Genomic DNA, 25,101 nt, shown 5'->3' with positions numbered 1-25,101 from the left:
AAACTAAACTCAACCTTCAGTCAGCACAAAGATTTGGCACATGTTGATTATCTGAAACCAAAAGCATAACTGTCAAAACTGTTTCTTTGTTATCAATCTTTGACACGTGTGACGTCCTTCCTGCAGCATCAGAAAAAAATTGTTTTTTTTCCTGGAGTTTTAGATATTTCCTCACAGATATGAAAAAGAGTTTTGACATAGATTTAGAGCTGTCCAATGAAAATGTTTTACTATGTGTAATGACCATATCTGGATGTTAACATGGGCTGGTCTCTCTCTAGGCTCCAGGCCTTTTGCTGTTTTGTGTGTCAAGTCCCTTTTTTAAAGTCTCCATTTTGAGTTTCTTCCTCAAAATATTGGATTGACTTGTTTTAACTTTTTTTTTTTTTTTTACTTTTTTTTAGCCTTTCATTTTTGTATTTTTCTCTCATGAGACTCTTGAATGCCATATTATTGAAAAACCTAAACAAGTATCTTGTACAACTTGAACCAAAGTTCCAACGTGTTCTTCTCTCAACAGCTGAGAGGTTAGGCCTCTCTACAGGTAAGCTCTCCCCTTTGAGACTGACCAGCAGTTGATTAATTTGATCCTGAATTTTGTTGTTACCGCTAAAGTTAAAATACGATGCATATTGATATCTATCATGTCGATCTGGTTCAGTGAGTTTTGACAGTTGTTGTTGTTGTCATTGCTAACTGATAAGTAAGTGTTGCTCAGTCTATACATTTGTGTATTGCTAGATTTGTTTTGCATGAAGTGGTTCAGTTGATATTGTACTTGTGTCTGTTCATAGGCTAAGGTGAAACACCTCCGCACCAGTCGTGAGTTGATATTTATTCATTTGAATATGAAAGAAGTAGTTTAGAGTGTAGATGAGGCCTTGAATTTGGCTTCTAAAGCCAGAGAGGTCTTCAGTTAACAGAGCTCATCTGCAGTATAGCCAGTGTGCCACAAAATATTGCGCCCACACAGGTCAGTGACATCCAGGCATCAGCAAGGCTGATGTTTGTGGTCGGAAATAAGTGGTACAGCAACAGCTGTGCTGAATTTCAGTTTCATAAGCAGGCTACAGTGGTACTGTGTTTAGATTTTGGAAACTCTCAGTGAACAGGTGATGGACAGCTGTCTGCCAGTTGCATTTCCACGCCAGCAGAAGTTATTTGGTTTTCAACAGTGGTTCAAAACTTTAACACTATAACATGGTTGAGAAGTGTGCTGTCCTCACTAAAAGTTGTTGCAGGCAACGTATTTTTCAGCTATACAGCCAGCTTAACTTTATACTTTTCCATCATTGTTTCCTCCAAGGAACAGGCAGGTTGTTGTGTTTGGCAGAATTTAATGAAGGGAAAAATATTTCATTTTGTAAAACTGCAAAAGAACACAAAATACAGACGAGTAAATACCTTGTAAGCACTTAATAACATCTCTACTAATAATTAGAGAAAAAGTTACAGAAAAAATATTACTGACAAATTAATGCAAACAGCCGCTTAAAGGCATGTCAAAATATGTAATAACCAACGAAAGGACAACGGAAAATATAATTTACAAAGGTAAGAATGCTTCAGCTATCAAACACCAATACATCCATGTGCAGTAATGTAGTTTTGTAACAAACTGAACAAACCACCATCAAAATACTGGACCCAAACTCAAGAAATAGTTATGTAAACATACAAATATGAACATAAATAACAGACGACTTACGGATGAAGCCGTTTTGTGGACTTTAAGGCAAAGGATTAAGAGGATTGTCACACTTGTGCTCGCTCTGCTTCCTGTTTCTCTGTCACTTCACTTCTCCCTCAGTGCAGATACTTGCAATCCCCACAAGGTGGAGCTACAGAACATATAATGAAACCAAAACACCAATTCCAATAAAAGAAGTCTGTCATGAATTTGAAAAATAAAGGCTGAGGTATGTTTGAAACAAACCAGGCTGCATGATGTGTTTTTCTGATTATGTCTAAAGATAAAAGTGTTTATAGCTGCTCAAAATGGCCACAGTTTAAGGCGGGTAAAAAAGCCAAGTATCTTAGAGAGATGTGAAGTGAGATGAAATGAGGTAAGTTAAAGGTCCAGTGTCAGATTTAATGGAATCTTTTGGCAGATTATGCCAGAATTGGAATATATTATTACAGGCTTCATGATCAAAGAACATTTTTTTTTATATCACCTGCATATTGCATATTCGCACACATTTCTTTGTCACTCGTCCCGACCTTAACATGTCTATGATCAGCCTGTTTTGGTGCCTGCTCCAGCATATGGTGCCCTACACACTGTGCATCATGCATGTATACATATCCCATTGATGTTTTGGTGAATGTGGTGAAATTTACTCCCATCCTGCAACATTTTTTTAATGTCAGCCTATTATAGTCATTCCAGCTAACTGCACAGAGATCTAAATGACCAATGACATTGACCGATGACAGCTGCTAAAGTCAGCTCTTATTACAGGAAGTGTGAATTGTGTCCTGTTGAACTAAACAATATAACTGATCAACATTATAGACCCACTGAAGACATGAAGATGAGTGACTGTGGATCTGAGAGGGCAGCAGCGTCTTCAGCAGCCAGCATTAAGTCTGAGAAGAGTGACCGCTCCAAAGAATATCCTCCGGTCTTTAAATTTAAAGCCAGATCTCCCAGAAAAATGTAAGATTTTCAGTACTGGTAAATCATATTCTCAAGTTTAGGTAATGTAGAGGGAGGAAGCTGTAATCTGGTTCTAAACTAAATGTGGTAGATATATTTAATAATTAAGCAATTATTTGAACTTAAATTCCTTTTTAAACCTAGTTAATTAGAAAAATATATACTCAGAATAATTGCCAGAAACATGAATGGTATTAGCACCTTCCTTAATTAGCGTTAAGGTGTGAAAATAAGTACATTTGAGGAGGCTCAACATTGATGGTCAGCTGTGTGTTTGTGAAGAGTGACCGTTCCAGACAAATTGAAATGAAATAATGCAGTTGACTGCAATACCAAGCAGTAGGATACAACAATTCAATGTACATGACACATCAGCACATCCAAAAGTTGACAAAGTTGAATCAAATTGTGTTTACTGTTTAGTGTTGCCAAAACATCTGTTGTAATCTATCTAATGTAAATGTTCTTCCTAGATTCAAAAAAGTCATGAGGATGAGTAAATCTCAGGGAGGATCAGCATCTTCTGCAGCCAGTTTAATGTCTGCAGAGAGTGATCGCTCCAAAGAATATCCTCCAGTCTTCAGCAGTGAACCCAGATCTTCACAAACAAGGTGAAAGTTTTACTGCCTGACTGAATGCAGTTAACATTTATTTCTCATTGAATCACAAACAACCTTCTGTTTTCAATGATGTCTTACATAATTTGTAATAATAGTACCAGACATGTTGATGCTGATCATTAAAATGTACGTAGTGCTTCACATTCTGACTGGTAACCTTTGTGATCATTTGTATTATTACCACATACTCTTGTAAACTTTATTATGAATTACATTTAATATGGTGGTCAAAATTAAGAGTTTACAGGAATAATGCAAGCTGTGCACCTTTCAACCACATCCAGTGGAAGATGAGAACGTCCCCTCCAGATATTCTTTTTTAAAGTCTGACAGTGTGCTGCTTTTGTTATCGGTACTTTACTTACAAAGCAGAATGTCATCAGCATATAGGATGATTTGATGAAAAGGACTATGAATACTTGGTTTTAAAATCTGTACGCTAATATATTATATTAGCCAATGACTCGATAAATAAAATGAATAGTATTCATGAGATGTCCATTATGTAGACAATGTTTTCAGTAAATATAATGAAAAGCAGCAAACAAATATGTTCTTTTGTTTCCCAAGCTGTAGGCACCAATAAGCTCAGTTTTTAAATAATTACAACACATTTTAATAGAATTTTTTTTTTATGTTTCCTATCTTTTCTTTTTTCAGTGGTCAGACTGCATCAGGCCTTCAACTAAAACAGGACACCCTGAAGGTAGGCAGTTATATTTATTTTAATGTTGCACAATATAGTATAATTGCAGAAAAAAGAGCAACTCCAAAATAAAAAAATATGAGTTATACCTATTAGTAAGGAGTTGAATAACAGAAATTCATGGTCTTTGTCAGGTGTTTGAATCCAAAGTCATGGTGTTTGTGAGGCAAACTCTGGGCTATAAGAAGGTTCATTCTGGAAAACATGAAGGATTGTTTGAGGAAGACGATGAAGAGGACACACTTGATGATCAGCCAGTTGAGTTTGATGAGGAAACAAATGAAGCAGCTTTGAAGATCGCCCTCCACATCTTGAGGACCATGAAAGAGGATGAACATGCCCTGACACTTGAGCAAAGTAAGAGACTGCATGTTACTGAACTATTTAATGTTTGTTTGGAGAGCTAACTGTAGATACTCGCTGATGCTCTTATACATGGAGTTTCTTACTCATGTATTATTGTGTTATGAAGTTTGGTCTATTTTGAAATATGTTCACTGTTAGATGAACATCAGTGAAATTTGTTGCAAACATCATGAATATTTCAGAATGTTACATTAAAACATTAGAAAGAATAAAAACATCCTGGAGTGGAAGTTGAGTCTTATCTGTTGATGTAGAGCTGATCCTGACAAGCTGAGTCTGAGACGACTTCAACTAGTCACTGAAGATAAAAAAAGGGTCTTTCCTTTAAGAGCTCCAGTCAACTGCCCCAATTTATTATTTAAATTTTGTTCCAATGAACATTAAAACCTCATCAGAGCTGATGGGTGTCAAGAGGGATGAGCACATAACAAATTGTTCTTGTTATTGATGTTACACATTTCTTTGCTGTTAGGTCATTATGGAGAAGTTGTCATGTACCAAAAGAAACTAAAATCTTCACTGAAGAGGAAAAATGAACACATATTGGATGAGATAACTACCCAGCAGCTTCCTGTACCTCTTGAAAAGATTTATACGACGCTGTATCTGACAGAGGGGGACAGTGGAGAGGTCAACAATGAACATGAAGTGAGACAAATTGAGACAGCCTTTAAAAGACGCACGTCTTCTGAACCTCTGATCAGCTGTGAGAATATCTTCAAGCCCTTACCCAACCAACAGGGCAAACCAATCAGAACAGTTCTCACCAAGGGCATAGCAGGCATCGGCAAAACTGTGTTGGCACAGAAGTTCATCCTGGACTGGTCGGAGGGGAAAGCCAATCAAAACATCCAGCTCCTGTTCTCACTTCCTTTTAGGGAGCTGAATTTGATTAAGAATGAAAGAAGAAGTTTGATGCAGCTCCTGTATGACTTCTCTTCAGACCTGAAAGAATCTGGAATCACAGACCTGAAGATGTGCAAAGTTCTGTTTGTTCTGGATGGTCTGGATGAGTGCAGACTCCCTCTGGATTTCAAGGGAAATGAGAAATGTTGTGATGCTACACAGCCAGCCTCAGTGGATGTGCTGCTGACAAACCTCATTGCAGGTAACTTGCTACCAGAAGCTAATCTGTGGATAACTACCCGACCTGCTGCAGCCAGCTGCATCCCTTCTCTGTATGTAAACCGTATGACTGAGATAAGAGGCTTCAACAATGTGCAGAAAGAGCAGTACTTCCAGAAGAAAATTGATGATGAAGACTTAGCCAGAAGAGTTATCACAAACATAAAGTCAACAAGAAGTCTCTACATCATGTGCCATGTGCCAGTGTTTTGCTGGATTTCCTCTATTGTCCTGGGAGAAATTTGTGCCAACGCAGGAGGAGGAAAAATGCCAAAGACTTTGACTCAGATGTACATCCACTTTGTGGCACATCAGACCACTCGAATGCATGTCAAGTACTACGAAGAGCTTCAGCATGGGAGTAACGGGGTGATTATGTCACTTGGGAAGTTGGCCTTCCAGCAGCTGGAGAAAGGCAACCTGATCTTCTACGAGGACGATCTTAGAGACTGTGGTATTGATGTCAAAGAAGCATCTGTCTACTCAGGAGTTTGCACTCAAGTCTTTAGGGAAGAGTCCTGTATGGACCGCAAAGTCTTCTGCTTTGTGCATCTGTCTGTCCAAGAGTTTCTCGCAGCTTTGTACGTCCATGTCATGTACAAGGTCAATGGTGTCAACCTGTTGATCGAAGAACCGAAACAGACGGCCAAAGGCAAGCCTATATCTGAACTGCACAAAGCTGCAGTGGACAGAGCCTTGCAAAGTAACAACGGCCACCTGGATCTCTTCCTGCGTTTCCTGCTCGGACTGTCTCTGGAGTCCAGTCAGGATCTGCTCAGGAGCCTGAACATTCAGGTAAAAACCTGTGACCCCCAAAGTCACAAGGAAACCATCGAGTACATCAAGGAGAAAATAAATCAGGCACTTGGCCCAGAGAGGTACATCAATCTCTTCCACTGTCTGAATGAGTTAAATGACCACTCTCTGGTGGAGGAGATCCAGAACAACTTGGACTCAGACCGGGACTTGGTGATGGACAAGTGCTCTGCAGCTCAATGGGCAGCTCTGGTCTTTATGTTGATGACCTCAGCAGAGAAGCCGGAGGAGATCAACCTGAAGAAGTACTCCAGAACAGAGAGAGGCCTTCTCAAGCTCCTACCAGCCATCAAAGCATCCAGATCAGCAAAGCAAGTGTCTTTAATCATTTTCTAATTACTAATTTTTAACAATTATTACTTGATGTCTTGAAAGTGTTCAACCTTGATTTATAATAACAAACAGACTTTGTCTTTCTTTTTATCAGGTTGAATGATTGCAATCTCACTGCAGACTGCTGTCAGGAGCTGTCCTCCACTCTCAGCTCAAACTCTAATGAGCTGAATCATTTAGACTTAAGAGACAACAGCTTACAAGACTCAGGAATCAAGCATCTCTGCACCGGACTGAAAAGCCCACAGTGCAGACTGAAGACACTAAGGTAAGTCTGTTCTGAAGTTGACAATAACATTACAGAAAAAAAACATCTGGAAAAGTCCCCACATCTTCAGTGACACAGTGCAATGGTAGAAAGTCTACAATATTTTGACTGTATTTCAGGCACAATATCTTGTTGCTGCGACTCTGCCAATATGCTGTTCACACTACATGTCTTGTGTAGCAGCAAGGTTCTAAAGATAACAAATGTTGGTCGATTCACTATTTAAGCCCAGATCTTGACATATACTGGATGAATCAATAGACATATCAGGGTCAGAATGAAAACTAACAACTATCCACCCATGTGTCACTGGTTTAATACTGTATACACTCACCAGCCACTTTATTAAGTACACCTTGCTAGTACCAGGTTGAACCCCCTTTTGCCTTTGGAACTGCCTAAATTCTTCATGGCATAGATTCAACAAAGTGCTGGAAACAACCTCAGAGATTTTGGTCCATACTGACATCAGGCAGTTGCTGCAGATTTGTCGACTGCACATCCATGATGTGAATCTCCCGTTCCACCACATCCCAAAGGTGCTCTAATGGATTGAGATCTGGTGGCTGTGGATGCCATTGGAATACAGTGAACTCATTGTCAAGTTCAAGGAACCAGTTTGAGATTATTTGAGCTTGGTGTGTTATCATGCTGCAAGTAGACATCAGAAGATACATATACTGTGGTCATAAAGGGGTAGACATGGTCAGCAACAATACTCGGGTAGGCTGTGGTGTTTAAACAACCAGTTGGTACTGAGGGGCCCAAAGTTTGCCAAGAAAACATCCCCCACACCATTATACCACCACCACCAGCAGCAGCAGCAGTCTGAACCGTTGATACAAGGCAGGATGGATCCATGCTTTCATGTTGTTTATACCAAATTCTGACCCGACCATCTGAACGTCACAACAGAAATTGAGACTCAACATTTTTCCAATCTTCTATTGTCCAGTTTTGGTCACCCTGTGTGAATTGTAGCCTCAGTTTCCTGTTCTTAGCTGACAGGATTGACACCCAGTGTGGTCTTCTGCTGCTGTAGCCCAACTGCTTCAAGGTTCGACATGCTGTGCATCCAGAGATGGTCTTCTGCATACCTTGGTTGTAACGAGGGGTATTTGAGTTACTGTTGCCTTTCTATCATCTCAAACCAGTCTGTCCATTCTCCTCTGACCTCTGGCATCAACAAGGCATTTTGGCCCAGAGAACTCACTGGATATTTTCTCTTTTTCGGACCGTTCTCTGTAAACACTAGAGATGGTTGTGTATGACAATCCCAGTAGATCAGCAGTTTCTGAAATACTCAGACCAGTCCGTCTGGCACCAACAAACATGCCACGTTCAAAGTGACTTAAATCATCTTTCTTCCCCATTCTGATGCTCAATTTTAACTTCAGCAGGTCATCTTGACCATGTCTACATGCTTCAATGCAATGAGTTGCTGCCATGTGATTAGCTGATCAGATATTGTGCAAACGAGCAGCTGAACAGGTGTACCTAATAAAGTGGCCAGTGAATGTAAGTGTAGGCTCATGCAGTAATTCCATGTGCACTACTGTATAATGTACATGCTCACCCTAAAGAGGGATGTGCTTGACTGCATAAAGTTTTGTTCAGACTAACAGTAGCCTGTGTCTGTAAAAAAATGCTAAGCTTTCATTCATTTGAATGGAGCCAGTTCAGTGGTAGAGGAGGGACACCACTGCAGGAGTCTCCTGTGGGGAAAAAATGCAGGGTCTTTCAACCTTTGTTGCAATGCAAAGCCTTCCATTCAGACAGACTTCCACTAGCTTTGGCTTAGTCAGGCCAATCACAATCATTTATTTAATGTGGGATGGGTTCGATAAAATGATTGACAGGGAGTCACATGTAACACATTTTGTTGCCATTTGTGGTTGTAGGTCCATCCAACTGTGTCCAGTCTGCAGGTCTGTCCAGCACAATGCCTCAGACTCCTGAAACACAACAAACTGTCAAACTATGCACGCTGATCACATGATGTTTTGCCCATTTCTTACCTAAAATGTTGTAATTTGTCAGGCAGCTGCCATTCTGTGCCTTGCTTGAAAACACAGCTAAATTGCATGCTTTGTTGCTCTGATTGGGTGTAGGTCTATCCAGTTTTGTCCTGCATGTGTTGATAACGCCCCTTGGGAAAAGAAAAAGAACTGAGAGGTTCTTAATAGTTTGGCAATGCCAGGCTCTGGCAAGGCTGAGTGCTGACCAGTTGCAAACAGCCATGTACATTAGATTAAAATGAACACTGATAAAATAATTGCATCTGTGATTATTTTCCTGTGTTGTAAAATCCTGTGTTAGGTTATTATAAACCTTGTATTATTCTGGCATCTGAGAAGCCTTCAGATTGATAGATGTGTTACTCAAACTGGGCTTCCTGGATCAGGTTTCATGTCTTACCTGAAGCACGACACTCTGCCCCATTGTTACTTTAATGCAGTGCTGAATTCTGTCTGAACACACACGATGCCTTCACAATAAAAACCAAGTGAAACTAAAAAGTAAAACAACTTGATACAGAAAGCAGAAGCACTAAGAGCACTATACAGGATTGACTTCATTCCTTTTCCTTCCAGCAGGTTTGCCTTCTTTAGATTCCAGTTTTTTATCTGACTTTTACTTTTCCTTGAAGTCTGTATTTGCTTAAGATTTTGATATGATACACAACATCTGACTCATTACAAAGGTGGGGTATTGTTATATTTTATTTCTTTATATTCCAGGTTGTTCATTTGTCCTTCTTTGTTGTCCCTTCAGACTGAACCGATGCAGTCTCACTCAGGGATGCTGTGAAGAGCTGGCTTCAGTTCTGACCTGTCCCTCATCACATCTCAGAGAACTGGACCTGAGTGACAACGACATCGAAGACACAGGAGTTCAGCTTCTCTGCACTGGACTTGGAAAGACGTCCTGTAAACTGGAGACCCTCAGGTATCACTTAGAGAAGGCTGTTAATCCATGTTTCATAGTAATGAAGGGTATCAACCACCAGTTGAGGGTGATTTCTGTCTCTCTGTCACAGGTTGTCCTTCTGTGACATCACAGAGAAAGGTTGTGGTTTCTTGGCCTCTGCAGTGAAGTCCAACCCATCCCACTTGACTGAGCTGGATCTGAGCTACAATTACCTCGGAGAGACAGGAGTGAAGCTCATCTATGAAGGTCTGGAGGAAGGACGATGTGAATTAATTAAACTCAGGTAAAGAACAGTTTTTTAATATTGTTTTGTTTTATACTGCTGTGATGTCTCCTGGGAGATAATCCAGGCCAACAATGTGTTTCTATCTGCTCCACAGAGTCGACCACAATGCAGAACACTGGTTCAAACCAGGACTGAAACAACGTAAGTACAATTCTGAGAAAAAGTCAGTTAGAAATTGAGTACAGTCCTTTGTGTTTGAAAACTGAAAATGGGCATTTTTATGATCAGAGATGCAAACATATCACCTTTCAGTAAAATTTACTGTTTCGAAACCAAAATATGTCACAGTATACGTCAAAATATTTTTGAGAGGGGAGGCGATTATTTAAAGTCTGCCTACCATAGATGTAAAATATGAACCTGTTTACTCAAAGTGACTTCCATGAACACAGTGGAGTGTGAACATCTCATGTTGTGAAGCTGTGGATGATTGTGCACTGAATGCCAACAGCCAAACGATTCACAAGTCACCGTACAGCGTGAGCCCAGGCTGAGCATCGCTACGAGAGGATGGAGGATAAAATATCGTCCATACAGTATGAGCAGCACCACTAATGTTTTCTCTCTGTGCAGAGAAGCAAGCTATTTGTCTAAGCTATCTAAGCCTTGTTTCTGTAAAGTTGGGGAACACTTTACTTACTGTTTACTCCCAGCAGCTCCCTCTGCTTTTCTTAACCTCATTGATTAGTCTGCTGTCCTCCCTGTTGCTTTGATTAGGGGAAACTGGAATATCAAGGATGTCAGAGTTGTGTGTTGGAAGTGAAGCAAGTGTGCTAAACATCATAAAAAATAGACCCGGGGTGAGCGGTTTTGCAAACAAGCAACATGTCTAACTCCTTGACTTCTTCCTGCCAACAGATGCATGTGAGCTGAAAATGGATCCTAACTCTGCTCACAAACTCCTCATCCTCTCTGACGACCAACAAAAAATTAGCCAGGTTGCAGAAGAGCAGCCATATCCTGATCATCCTGACAGGTTTGATTACTGGCCTCAAGTCCTGTTCCAGCAGGGCCTGAAGAGCCGCTGTTACTGGGAGGTGGAGTGGGAAGGAAAATGGGTCGGGATCGGGGTGACCTACAAGGGAATCAGTCGCAAAGGGCCAGGAACTGACTGTGTGATGGGATACAATGGAATATCTTGGAGCCTGCACTGTTCTGGGAGACGCTACCGTGCGTTTCATAACTTGGAGAGCATTGAGATTCATGTCCCCCCGGGTGGTTCTCGTGAACTGGCTGTGTATCTGGACTGGGAGGCTGGCATCCTGTCCTTCTACAGAGTTTCCACTGGAAGGTCACTGACTCACCTGCACACCTTCTTCACCAAGTTCACTGAGCCTCTCTACCCAATTTTCAGAGTGTGGGGTGAAGGCTCTTCACTGAGGCTGTGTCAGGTCAAACAATCTGCCAAAGAATAGACTGTATAAAGACACTGAGACAGAATCTCATTCATTTGAAGGTGGATAGTTCATTTAGGCTGCGGTGGTGGAGGCCACAGGAGATGATGTAAAATCACTGTGACGTGGTAGAAAAGTTGGAACAGTCAACTTTTGGAGAAACACAACTGTAGTCCTTCCATATGTCCCTGAGAATAGGAACACCTCCTTCTGTCGCGCTCTGTAACACTGTGTCAGTCCTGTGAGTGACCGCTGTGTGTCAGATGGAAAGCAGCAGCAGACATCACTGAAGTTTCAATAAGTATCACAATATTATGGTCTGTTTCTGTGACAAGCATGTCCAGTTTGTTAAACCTCTGAAAATCATTGTCAGATTTCACTCGATGGAGGTGAAAGTGACACCTTTTAAATCAGTTGCTTCTCCTTTTTTAAGACTCTGACAGCACAGAACTTCAGAATAAAACACATCTGTCTGTTTTTTCCTCCACGTCGAGAGGAGTCAGCTGAGGTGGCTTGGGCATCTATATTGGATGCCTCCTGGGCGCCTCCCTGGGGAGGTGTTCTGGGCATGCCCCACTGGGAGGAGACCCCGGGGAAGACCCAGGACACGCTGGAGTGACTATGTCACTCGGTTGGCCTAAGTGGAAGACAATGGATGGATGGATGGATGTCTTTTTTTTCACTGTTTTTACTCTGCATTGGAGACTGAGGTAGTTGGTTGCTAAGTGCTTGTTGGCTTTGATGTCACAGTGTTGCTTCGTTCTGAAGTCGATCAACAGATTTTTGTTTCAGGCAGGTAAAAAAAAGCTGTTGCAGTAATCCTCACATGATGAGATGAAGGTGTGTAAAATGGTCTCTGGATCTTTAGAAGTTAGGATGGAGTGAATTTTTGAGATATTTCTGAGATGATAAAAATCTGATTACATAAACATGTTGGTGTGCTGCTCAAAACTTAAATCATCATCAAACCAGACATCTAGATTCTGTGCAGCAGACTTGGTATGATCCTACAGGGGACCAGCAGATGACAGAATTTGTGTGTTGTGTTTGATAGTAGTAATCAAAGTAGAAGTACTTGTAGTAGTAGTGTTACAGGTTTTCCTGTTTGTGCAGAGATAGTGTCTCTCTGAGTTCTTGTCTCAGCAGAACTTCTGTTGTTCAACAAAGTGAAATCCTGTGAGAACATGTGTGGTAACTGCCAGAAGAAGCTCAGATCTTGATCATAATAATTAGATCATCCAGATTTAACAGAGATCTCAAAGAATCTGTGCTCATATTTCTGTATATATTTTTCTATTTTTGTATTTTTAAGTTGGCTGATTTTTTATTTTGAATCCAGAGAATGTGGTTTTCACCTGTATAGTACTTTTTTGTAGAGTATTTTTGGGGCTTATTATCTTTATTGTGATAATGACAGCTGAAGATATGACAGGTACACGGTACAGTACTTTTATTTTTTCTATCATGTACATTCAGCTCCAGCTCCAGTGAACTAATAAGACACCAAAAACTCAGAAGATAAGATCAGACCTTGTTGTATATAATGTTACATTTCAAACAGAACTAAGCATTAACATTTGTTAACTGTGATAATCTTAGTAGAATAAAGCAACATAAAATTATTATTTTCATATATGTTTTTATACAGCCATTTTGAATGTTCATATTATTCTCTTGGTAAATTCCAGTTTTATTTTGCCTATTTTTTCTTTTTTCACATGTCTTCTATTTTTCCATGCACTTGTACATAAGATACATGAATCAAGCAAAATTAAAAAAAACAAAAAAAAAAAAAAACAGAACACACAACCCAAAACACAACACTTGTTTTGTTGTCACTTAAGTCTAACTATGTGTTTTTTATATATTGATTTTTGTATGTGTATTTCTACCTGTGATGAAATTATGCTGATGGAATAAAATTATAAGTGTTATAATTAAACAGTGTCTGTTGTTTTAAGTGATTCTTGCTTGAATCTACCACCAGATGGCACAATTTATATTCTGTCTGTCTAACAGTCAAAAAACCAAAAGCTAAAAGGAACCAATACAGGATCAGTTTTGTGGAACCACATGTTTGAACCTATTTTATTTAATAATAAGAACAGTTGTCAGGGTATAAAACCAATGATCTGTTGATCCTTACAAATCAAGACTCAAACATTTTGAACCCATTGAGCTCCTGGTGGAGATGTGCTCTCTACTGAGTCCTCTCTCTCTTATCAAGTGCGTCCATCCTCCTTCTGCAACATACAGATAATAAAAGCTCAGAGTTGATAAAAGAAAATGTCTGACGCCTTAAAATTTAAGTCAAGTTTGAGTTGTTGTAATTTTTTAAGGCTTAAATTACTTTGTCTCAGTGCTCTCTCAGACATAAGGAGCTACAGTTTGGGTTTGGGTTTCTTTTTTGCCCTGCGTTTGGCCTCTCAGGCTGCCTTACCTGATTGTCCTCAGTGTAGGACAGGGGTGTCAAACTCATTTTAGTTAATGTGCCACATATCAATTTTCTGTCATTTTCTCAAGACCAGTAAAATAAAGAGGTTCCATCCAAATATTCTTCTGGCAGAGATCTGGACTCTACTGATGCAGTCTGCTGCCTTAACATGGAAATACAACAATATATATACGTGTGTATTGTTGAATGGTAACATATAAAGAAAGTTGGTACATTGATGACATTTCTATATTTTGTTATACTAATAACACACTGCAAACTCAATGTTGCCATTTTTTTTATTTATTTGATTTTTAAATATAAATAGACTAAATGTAGGAAACGTCTTGACATCAGAGTGAACTGTTAATTTTTTAAACATTTTCATCATAATCAGTCAGTTCTGGTGGAGTGATGTGAAGGTTTTGGACTCAGATAAGAATATCTCTCTCTCTCACACCTCGCTCTCTCCACTGAAAATGAAAGTATTTCAAAGTTGTTTACAACAAACTGACAGACAAGTTTCTCTGTGTCGCAGTTTTGATCAGACGACTGATGGGTGAGTTGTTTTACTTCATGTTAAGAAACTTTATTTTTACAGTGAATGTAGAATAAAAACAATGTGTGTAAAGTTGTTTTGTGTGTTTGAGGGGAAAAAGACAGAAGATCTGATAATAAATTCATTTCTGTCTCCACTCTTTACTTTCAGTCCTGCAGTGAAACATCATCTTTTCATATTTATATTTGATAATCATTGTATTTCTTTGCATAACTGTGGCTGCATAACTTGTAAAATTGTGTTGGAATGACAAAAAATAAAGTTACAAGTACACACAGTTAAGAGTTCTGTTTTTAAATCTTTAATTTTATGATGTATTTTCAGGTTATTGTTTGTGGCCCAACTGATCTGTCCAGTTTTGTTTCTGTCTCTGTCTTCAGGGAACATCTGGGAACATCCACGTCTCTCAGGTAAACATTTCTGAGTCTTCTAACAAAAAGTAATCAGCAGCTTTATCATTTAATTGAATAACGTCTTTATTAGATCAGAATGGGAAGAACATTTTAAAAACATTTTATTTCCAGTCACATAACTGACAAAGTAAATTCTTTTTATCAGCAACTAGTTTCCAGAGCTAAAATATATATAATACTTAGTGTCTCCTTGAGGAAATGAGGTGAATAAACTTTCTAACAGTTACTGATCTCTGTCTCATAGATTGACTAAAAAGCCTGAGAAGATGGATCACTCCAAAGAACATCCTCCAGTCTTTGGCATTAAATCTGCACAAACAAGGTAAAAACTTTGATTTAAAATCATAAAATATCAAATAAGGTGTAAAGCTGAGGGTGCTTTTGAAAAGGCCTTGACATTTATGTTGCACAACCTGTCTGTGAAAACCTCTCATAGTCTCCTTAAAGTGATTGTTCACCCAAAAATTAAAATTCAGTCATTGTCTATTTGTTCTCATGAAAAACTGAAGGTCAGGTTTAGTTTTTCAGTCCCTAAAACTCTGCTGGAGTTTCACTGGAAAACAGATTTGCAGAATCTTCTGAATAATTCAGACGGTGTGCACGTGAACGTGGCTCCAAACTAAGGATCTACAGTGAAGTTTCAGTCTAAAACCATGGTGTATATGACGTCTTTCAAGCAAACTTGGTATGTTGGTGCACAATAAAGGAACAATCTGTACAAATCTCATGGGAGTTTGGCAAATCACAGGTTCTCTTCTAGACATGACGAGTGAGAGGGCCTGATGCACTGATTCTCAATGGTAATTGAGTTACTGTAGCTGCTGAAGAACAGATGTTCTGCTTCTGACATGCTGATGTTAAACAGAACAGTGACATACCAGGAGATAATGTCAGTAAATCTGAGTAAAGTCCAGATTTTTACACAAAACACTGAGGTGACAGGGCAACTTCTAAATCACGAGGTCCCCTGGTTGTACTAGTGCTGAATAGGGCTTATGGGTCATGCTAACTTTGCAGATGCCACCTCAGAATAAACAGCATAAGACTCCTTCAGCTTTAAGCACAGAAAGTAGCCGTCTGTAATAACATCAGTATCTACATCTGGGACAAAAATGTTAGTTTGCACAATACTGAAGCCTTAAGCCCTCATATTCCAGCTAACTGCATGGAGATATAAATGTGGGGAAAGAAGTTTGTTTGAACCATACTGACGCCTTAAATCCTTGCAGTGCTGGATTGACCGATGACAGCTGCTAAAGTCAGCTCTTATTACAGGATGTGTGAAATGTGTCCTGTTGAACTAAACAATATAACTGATCTGCACTGTAGACTCACTGAAGACCTGATGATTGACTGTGGATCTGAGGGAGGATCAGCGTCTTCAGCAGTCAGTGTTATGTCAGCGAAGACTGACCGCTCCAAAGAAAATCCTCTTGACTTTGGCATTAAACCTGCAGATGCTAAAAGGTGTAAAAAACGGTAAGCATAAAGTATAAAATAAGATGGAAATCAGATGGTGCAATAACATGGTTGAGAAATGTTTAATTCTGAATTTGGTTTGGAAATTTGATGAAATTAAAACCCAAAGGCTGAGATATACTTCAAGTAAACTAGTCTGTATGATGTGTTGTTTGATTGTCTTTTTTATATATTTAACACGTCTATGATCAGGCTGTTTTGATACCCCCTCCAGCATATGGTGCCCTACATGCAGTGCATCATGGACGTATACATATCTTATTGCTGTTTTTCCTGTCTCAGTCCTGTGACGGATGGTGAAATTGACTCCCATCCTGTGGTTTTGTTTGTTTGTTTGTTTGTTTGTTTTGGTTTGTTTTCCTCCCTCAGCCTCTAATAGTCATTCCAGCAAACTACATTTGTTTGAAGCATGCTGATGTCAGCTGGTTAAGTCAGCACTTACTACAGGAAGTGTGAATTGTGTCCTGTTGAACTAAACAATATAACTGATCAACATTATAGAACCACTGAAGACATGAAGATGAGTGACTGTGGATCTGAAAGGGCAGCAGCGTCTTCAGCAGCCAGCATTAAGAAGAAGAAGAAGAAGAGTGACCACTCCGAAGAATATCCTCCGGTCTCTAAATTTAAAGCCAGATCTCCCAGAAAAATGTAAGATTTTCAGTACTGGTAAATTATATTCTCAAGTTTAGGTAATGTAGAGGGAGGAAGCTGTAATCTGGTTCTAAACTAAATGTGGTAAATATATTTAATAATTAAGCAATTATTTGAACTTAAATTCCTTTTTAAACCTAGTTAATTAGAAAAATATATACTCAGAATAATTGCCAGAAACATGAATGGTATTAGCACCTTCCTTAATTAGCGTTAAGGTGTGAAAATAAGTACATTTGAGGAGGCTCAACATTGATGGTCAGCTGTGTGTTTGTGAAGTGTGACCGTTCCAGACAAATTCAAATGAAATAATGCAGCTGATTGCAATACCAAGCAGTAAGATACAACAATTCAATGTACATGACACATCAGCACATCCAAAAGTCTTTTATGCGTTTCTTTTCTGACAAAGTTTAATCAAATTATGTTTGTGTTTAGTGTTGCCAAAACATCTGTTCTAATCTATCTAATATAAATGTTCTTCCTAGATTCAAAAAAGTCTTAAGTCGTACTTTACTTACAAAGCAGAATGTCATCAGCATATAGGATGATTTGATGAAAAGGACTATGAATACTTGGTTTTAAAATCTGTACACGAATTTATTAACTAATCACTTTATAAATAAAATGAATACTTTTCATTAGATGTCCATTATGTAGACAATGTACTCTGCACTTTCTTTGAAAAGCAGTAAAACAATTTGTTTTGTTTCACAAGCTGTAGGCAGATATGATACGATATAAAATATACTTAGACACTCAAGCTTTAAGTAATTACAATTATGACCAGCAGACAGTGTTAATTTGTAACAATTAAAATTTCGAGGGTAGATAATTTTCACTTTTATTAATATTGTACAATAGGTGGAATGCTAACCTTTAAAAGAAACGCCACAAACTAACATGTTTTAATAGAAAATGTTTTTTGGTTCCTATCTTTACTTTTTTCAGTGGTCAGACTGCATCAGGCCTTCAGCCAAAACAGGACACCCTGAAGGTAGGCAGTTATATTTATCTTATTTTAATGTTGCACAACATAGTATAATTGCAGGGGAAAAAGCAACTCCAAAATAAAAAAATATGATTTATGCCTCTTAATAAGGAGTTTGATAACAGAAATTCATGGTCTTTGTCAGGTGTTTGAATCCAAAGTCATGGCGTTTGTGAGGCAAACTCTGAGAGGCCATACAAAGATTCTTTCTGCAAAACATGAAGGATTGTTTGAGGAAGACGATGAAGAGGACACACTTGATGATCAGCCAGTTGAGTCTGATGAGGAAACAAATGAAGCAGCTTTGAAGATCGCCCTCCACATCTTGAGGACCATGAAAGAGGATGAACATGCCCTGACACTTGAGCAAAGTAAGAGACTGCATGTTACTGAACTATTTAATGTTTGTTTGGAGAGCTAACTGTAGATACTCACTGATGCTCTTATACATGGAGTTTCTTACTCATGTATTATTGTGTTATGAAGTTTGGTCTATTTTGAAATATTTTCACTGTTAGATGAACATCAGTGAAATTTGGTGCAAACATCATGAATATTTCAGAATGTTACATTAAAACATTAGAAAGAATAAAAACATCCTGGAGTGGAAGTTGAGTCTTATCTGTTGATGTAGAGCTGATCCTGACAAGCTGAGTCTGAGACGACTTCAACTAATCACTGAAGATAAAAAAGGGTCTTTCCTTTGACAGCTCCAGTCAACTGCCCCAATTTATTATTTAAATTTTGTTCCAATAAACTTTACAACCTCATCAGCCCTGATGGGTGTCAAGAGGGATGAGCACATAACAAATTGTTCTTGTTATTGATGTTACACATTTCTTTGCTGTTAGGTCATTATGGAGAAGTTGTCATGTACCAAAAGAAACTAAAATCTTCCCTGAAGAGGAAAAATGAACACATATTGGATGAGATAACTACCCAGCAGCTGCCTGTACCTCTTGAAAAGATTTATACGACACTGTATCTGACAGAGGGGGACAGTGGAGAGGTCAACAATGAACATGAAGTGAGACAAATTGAGACAGCCTTTAAAAGATGCACGTCTTCTGAACCTCTGATCAGCTGTGAGAATATCTTCAAGCCCTTACCCAACCAACAGGGCAAACCAATCAGAACGGTTCTCACCAAGGGCATAGCAGGCATCGGCAAAACCGTGTTGGCACAGAAGTTCATCCTGGACTGGTCGGAGGGGAAAGCCAATCAAGACATCCAGCTCCTGTTCTCACTTCCTTTTAGGGAGCTGAATTTGATTAAAAATGAAAGAAGAAGTTTGATGCAGCTCCTGTATGACTTCTCTTCAGACCTGAAAGAATCTGGAATCACAGACCTGAAGATGTGCAAAGTTCTGTTTGTTCTGGATGGTCTGGATGAGTGCAGACTCCCTCTGGATTTCAAGGGAAATGAGAAATGTTGTGATGCTACACAGCCAGCCTCAGTTGATGTGCTGCTGACAAACCTCATTGCAGGTAATTTGCTACCAGAAGCTAATCTGTGGATAACTACCCGACCTGCTGCAGCCAACTGCATCCCTCCACAGTATGTAGACCGCATGACTGAGATAAGAGGCTTCAACAATGTGCAGAAAGAGCAGTACTTCCAGAAGAAAATTGATGATGAAGACTTAGCCAGAAGAGTTATCACAAACATAAAGTCAACCAGAAGTCTCTACATCATGTGCCATGTGCCAGTGTTTTGCTGGATTTCCTCTATTGTCCTGGGAAAAATGTGTGCCAAAGCAGGAGGAGGAAAAATGCCAAAGACTTTGACTCAGATGTACATCCACTTTGTGGCACATCAGACCACTCGAATGCATGTCAAGTACTACGAAGAGCTTCAGCAGGTCTCACACGGGAGAAACGGGGTGATTATGTCACTTGGGAAGTTGGCCTTCCAGCAGCTGGAGAAAGGCAACCTGATCTTCTACGAGGACGATCTTAGAGACTGTGGTATTGATGTCAAAGAAGCATCTGTCTACTCAGGAGTTTGCACTCAAGTCTTTAGGGAAGAGTCCTGTATGGACCGCAAATTCTTCTGCTTTGTGCATCTGTCTGTCCAAGAGTTTCTCGCAGCTTTGTACGTCCATGCGATGTACAAGGTCAATGATGTCAACCTGTTGATTAAAGAACCAAAACAGACAGCCAGAAGCAAGCCTATATCTGAACTGCACAAAGCTGCAGTGGACAGAGCCTTGCAAAGTGACAACGGCCACCTGGATCTCTTCCTGCGTTTCCTCCTTGGACTGTCTCTGGAGTCCAGTCAGGATCTGCTCAGGAGCCTGAAGATTCAGGTAGAAACCTGTGACCTCCAAAGTCACAAGGAAACCATCAAGTACATCAAGGAGAAAATAAATCAGACTGTTTGCCCAGAGAGGTACATCAATCTCTTCCACTGTCTGAATGAGTTAAATGACCACTCTCTGGTGGAGGAGATCCAGAACAACTTGGACTCAGATCGGGACTTGGTGATGGACAAGTGCTCTGCAGCTCAATGGGCAGCTCTGGTCTTTATGTTGATGACCTCAGCAGAGAAGCCGGAGGAGATCAACCTGAAGAAATACTCCAGAACAGAGAGAGGCCTTCTCAAGCTCCTACCAGCCATCAAAGCATCCAGATCAGCAAAGCAAGTGTCTTTAATCATTTTCTAATTACTCATTTTTAACAATAATCACTTGATGTCTTGAAACTGCTAAATCTTGATTCATAATAACAAGCTGACTTTGTCTTTCTGTTTATCAGGTTGAATGATTGCAATCTCACTGCAGACTGCTGTCAGGAGCTGTCCTCCACTCTCAGCTCAAACTCTAATGAGCTGAATCATTTAGACTTAAGTGACAACAATTTACAAGACTCAGGAATCAAGCATCTCTGCACCGGACTGAAAAGCCCACAGTGCAGACTGAAGACACTAAGGTAAGTCAGTTCTGAAGTTGACAATAACATTACAGAAAAAAAACATCTGGAAAAGTCCCCACATCTTCAATGATACAGTGCAATGGTAGAAAGTCTACAATACATTGACTGCATTGACTTCTGATCACTGCCAAGTTCTGCCACCTACACTGAGTACTGTTCCTGGTAGGGGCAGACAGAACACTGAATATGCTGCTGCTCTGCCAATATGCTGTTCACACTTCCTCTCTTGTGTAGATGTTGTGTTTGTTGTTTTAGCGGTAAAGTTCTGGGAATATCAAATGTTGGTTGGTCCACCACTTTGGTCCAACCAGGCGAAACCTTCCATTCAGACAGAATTTCACCAGCTTTGGATCGGTCAGATCAATCACAATCGTTCATTTAATGTGGAATGGATTTGATGCAATGATTGACAGGGAGTCACATGTCACACGTTTAGTTGCCATTTGTGATTATAGGTCCATCCAACTGTGTCCAGTCTGCAGGTCTGTCCAGCACAATGCCTCAGACTCCTGAAACTCAACAAACTGTCAAACTAGGCGACGCTGATCACATGATGTATTGCCCATTTCTCACCTGTGACATGTTTCGTTGCTCTAACTGGTTGTAGGTCTATCCAACTCTGTCCTGCATGTGTTGATTTAAAAAAGAAAATTAACTGAGAAATTCTGAATAGTTTGAGAATGCCAGGCTTCGGCAAGGCTGAGTTTTCACCAGTTGCAAATGTGCAAACATACAGCCATGTGCATTAAATTTTTTGAAATGAATAATGGATGAATGAATGAACCTCCCTGTGTTGTAAAATCCCATGACAGGTTATTATATACCTTGTAGTATTTTGGCATTTGAGATGCCTTCAGATTTGTAGATGTGTTTCTCAGGCTGGACTTCCTGGAGTTTCATGTCTCACCTGAAGCACGACACTCTGCCCCTGTTGTTGTTTTAATGTAGAGCTGAACTCAGTCTGAACACCTACAATGCCTTAACAATAAAAAACAAGTGATACTAAAAAGTAAAACAACTTGATACAGAAAGCAGAAGCACTAAGAGCACTATACAGGATTGACTTCATTCCTTTTCCTTCCAGCAGGTTTGCCTTCTTTAGATTCTGATTCTTTATCTGACTTTTCCTTTTCCTTGATGTCTGTATTTGCTTAAGATTTTGATATGATACACAACATGTGACTCATTACAAAGGTGGGGTATTGTTATATTTTATTTCTTTATATTCCAAGTTGTTAATTTGTCCTTCTTTGTTGTCCCTTCAGACTGAACCGATGCAGTCTCACTCAGGGATGCTGTGAAGAGCTGGCTTCAGTTCTGACCTGTCCCTCATCACATCTCAGAGAACTGGACCTGAGTGACAACGACATCGAAGACACAGGAGTTCAGCTACTCTGCACTGGACTTGGAAAGACGTCCTGTAAACTGGAGACCCTCAGGTATCACTTAGAGAAGGCTGTTAATCCATGTTTCATAGAAATGAAGGGTATCAACCACCAGTTGAGGGTGATTTCTGTCTCTCTGTCACAGGTTGTCCTTCTGTAACATCACAGAGAAAGGTTGTGGTTTCTTGGCCTCTGCAGTGAAGTCCAACCCATCCCACTTGACTGAGCTGGATCTGAGCTACAATTACCTCGGAGAGACAGGAGTGAAGCTCATCTATGAAGGTCTGGAGGAAGGACGATGTGAATTAATTAAACTCAGGTAAAGAACAGTTTTTTAATATTGTTTTGTTTTATACTGCTGTGACGTCTCCTGGGAGATAATCCAGGCCAACAATGTGTTTCTATCTGCTCCACAGAGTCGACCACAATGCAGAACACTGGTTCAAACCAGGACTGAAACAACGTAAGTACAATTCTGAGAAAAAGTCAGTTAGAAATTGAGTACAGTCCTTTGTGTTTGAAAACTGAAAATGGGCATTTTTATGATCAGAGATGCAAACATATCACCTTTCAGTAAAATTTACTGTTTCGAAACCAAAATATGTCACAGTATACGTCAAAATATTTTTGAGAGGGGAGGCGATTATTTAAAGTCTGCCTACCATAGATGTAAAATATGAACCTGTTTACTCAAAGTGACTTCCATGAACACAGTGGAGTGTGAACATCTCATGTTGTGAAGCTGTGGATGATTGTGCACTGAATGCCAACAGCCAAACGATTCACAAGTCACCGTACAGCGTGAGCCCAGGCTGAGCATCGCTACGAGAGGATGGAGGATAAAATATCGTCCATACAGTATGAGCAGCACCACTAATGTTTTCTCTCTGTGCAGAGAAGCAAGCTATTTGTCTAAGCTATCTAAGCCTTGTTTCTGTAAAGTTGGGGAACACTTTACTTACTGTTTACTCCCAGCAGCTCCCTCTGCTTTTCTTAACCTCATTGATTAGTCTGCTGTCCTCCCTGTTGCTTTGATTAGGGGAAACTGGAATATCAAGGATGTCAGAGTTGTGTGTTGGAAGTGAAGCAAGTGTGCTAAACATCATAAAAAATAGACCCGGGGTGAGCGGTTTTGCAAACAAGCAACATGTCTAACTCCTTGACTTCTTCCTGCCAACAGATGCATGTGAGCTGAAAATGGATCCTAACTCTGCTCACAAACTCCTCATCCTCTCTGACGACCAACAAAAAATTAGCCAGGTTGCAGAAGAGCAGCCATATCCTGATCATCCTGACAGGTTTGATTACTGGCCTCAAGTCCTGTTCCAGCAGGGCCTGAAGAGCCGCTGTTACTGGGAGGTGGAGTGGGAAGGAAAATGGGTCGGGATCGGGGTGACCTACAAGGGAATCAGTCGCAAAGGGCCAGGAACTGACTGTGTGATGGGATACAATGGAATATCTTGGAGCCTGCACTGTTCTGGGAGACGCTACCGTGCGTTTCATAACTTGGAGAGCATTGAGATTCATGTCCCCCCGGGTGGTTCTCGTGAACTGGCTGTGTATCTGGACTGGGAGGCTGGCATCCTGTCCTTCTACAGAGTTTCCACTGGAAGGTCACTGACTCACCTGCACACCTTCTTCACCAAGTTCACTGAGCCTCTCTACCCAATTTTCAGAGTGTGGGGTGAAGGCTCTTCACTGAGGCTGTGTCAGGTCAAACAATCTGCCAAAGAATAGACTGTATAAAGACACTGAGACAGAATCTCATTCATTTGAAGGTGGATAGTTCATTTAGGCTGCGGTGGTGGAGGCCACAGGAGATGATGTAAAATCACTGTGACGTGGTAGAAAAGTTGGAACAGTCAACTTTTGGAGAAACACAACTGTAGTCCTTCCATATGTCCCTGAGAATAGGAACACCTCCTTCTGTCGCGCTCTGTAACACTGTGTCAGTCCTGTGAGTGACCGCTGTGTGTCAGATGGAAAGCAGCAGCAGACATCACTGAAGTTTCAATAAGTATCACAATATTATGGTCTGTTTCTGTGACAAGCATGTCCAGTTTGTTAAACCTCTGAAAATCATTGTCAGATTTCACTCGATGGAGGTGAAAGTGACACCTTTTAAATCAGTTGCTTCTCCTTTTTTAAGACTCTGACAGCACAGAACTTCAGAATAAAACACATCTGTCTGTTTTTTCCTCCACGTCGAGAGGAGTCAGCTGAGGTGGCTTGGGCATCTATATTGGATGCCTCCTGGGCGCCTCCCTGGGGAGGTGTTCTGGGCATGCCCCACTGGGAGGAGACCCCGGGGAAGACCCAGGACACGCTGGAGTGACTATGTCACTCGGTTGGCCTAAGTGGAAGACAATGGATGGATGGATGGATGTCTTTTTTTTCACTGTTTTTACTCTGCATTGGAGACTGAGGTAGTTGGTTGCTTAGTGCTTGTTGGCTTTGATGTCACAGTGTTGCTTCGTTCTGAAGTCGATCAACAGATTTTTGTTTCAGGCAGGTAAAAAAAAGCTGTTGCAGTAATCCTCACATGATGAGATGAAGGTGTGTAAAATGGTCTCTGGATCTTTAGAATTTAGGATGGAGGGAATTTTTGAGATATTTCTGAGATGATAAAAATCTGATTACATAAACTTGTTGGTGTGCTGCTCAAAACTTAAATCATCATCAAACCAGACATCTAGATTCTGTGCAGCAGACTTGGTATGATCCTACAGGGGACCAGCAGATGACA

At 40.1% G+C, this 25,101-nt stretch overlaps 2 protein-coding genes and 1 long non-coding RNA gene across 3 annotated transcripts; all 3 read left to right on the top strand.

Annotated features, from left to right (window-relative positions):
- The first annotated feature begins 517 nt into the window (after positions 1–517).
- Positions 518–2,547, top strand: LOC146322057 (uncharacterized). The gene is made up of 3 exons (XR_014771424.1): positions 518–544; positions 1,811–1,919; positions 2,519–2,547. It is a non-coding gene; the product is annotated as an uncharacterized LOC146322057 (long non-coding RNA).
- Positions 2,548–3,116: 569 nt separating this feature from the next.
- On the top strand, positions 3,117–11,988 carry LOC146322056 (NLR family CARD domain-containing protein 3-like). Its single transcript, XM_084727399.1, has 9 exons — positions 3,117–3,273; positions 3,943–3,988; positions 4,123–4,345; positions 4,827–6,606; positions 6,723–6,896; positions 9,672–9,845; positions 9,937–10,110; positions 10,208–10,254; positions 10,972–11,988. Exons 1-9 carry the CDS (start codon positions 3,149–3,151, stop codon positions 11,526–11,528), a joined length of 3,300 nt encoding a protein of 1,099 aa, XP_084583525.1. The 5' UTR covers positions 3,117–3,148; the 3' UTR covers positions 11,529–11,988.
- A 1,475-nt stretch (positions 11,989–13,463) lies between these two features.
- Positions 13,464–24,730, top strand: LOC146322055 (uncharacterized). The gene is made up of 13 exons (XM_084727474.1): positions 13,464–14,500; positions 14,881–14,910; positions 15,158–15,235; positions 16,243–16,392; positions 16,894–17,043; positions 17,998–18,043; positions 18,183–18,408; positions 18,889–20,677; positions 20,794–20,967; positions 22,236–22,409; positions 22,501–22,674; positions 22,772–22,818; positions 23,536–24,730. The coding sequence occupies exons 1-13, from the start codon at positions 14,421–14,423 to the stop codon at positions 24,090–24,092; spliced, it is 3,675 nt and encodes a 1,224-aa protein (XP_084583600.1). The 5' UTR covers positions 13,464–14,420; the 3' UTR covers positions 24,093–24,730.
- Positions 24,731–25,101: the final 371 nt, after the last annotated feature.

This window comes from Lutjanus erythropterus, chromosome 9 (genome assembly GCF_056507025.1).
Source record: "Lutjanus erythropterus isolate fLutEry1 chromosome 9, fLutEry1.hap2, whole genome shotgun sequence".
In the NCBI taxonomy this organism is placed as follows: Eukaryota; Metazoa; Chordata; class Actinopteri; order Lutjaniformes; family Lutjanidae; genus Lutjanus; species Lutjanus erythropterus.
Note: the sequence above shows the minus strand (reverse complement) of the source record. Positions and strands in the feature narration are given on the sequence as shown.

Coding starts and splice junctions, on each gene's coding strand:
- LOC146322056 (XM_084727399.1), top strand. CDS start 3,149: ATGAGGATGAGTAAATCTCAGGGAGGATCAGCATCTTCTGCAGCCAGT. Junction 9,846..9,936: donor TGTAAACTGGAGACCCTCAG/GTATCACTTAGA, acceptor TCTCTGTCACAG/GTTGTCCTTCTGTGACATCA. Junction 10,255..10,971: donor CAAACCAGGACTGAAACAAC/GTAAGTACAATT, acceptor TCCTGCCAACAG/ATGCATGTGAGCTGAAAATG.
- LOC146322055 (XM_084727474.1), top strand. CDS start 14,421: ATGAAAGTATTTCAAAGTTGTTTACAACAAACTGACAGACAAGTTTCT. Junction 17,044..17,997: donor GCCAGATCTCCCAGAAAAAT/GTAAGATTTTCA, acceptor TACTTTTTTCAG/TGGTCAGACTGCATCAGGCC. Junction 18,044..18,182: donor CAAAACAGGACACCCTGAAG/GTAGGCAGTTAT, acceptor GGTCTTTGTCAG/GTGTTTGAATCCAAAGTCAT.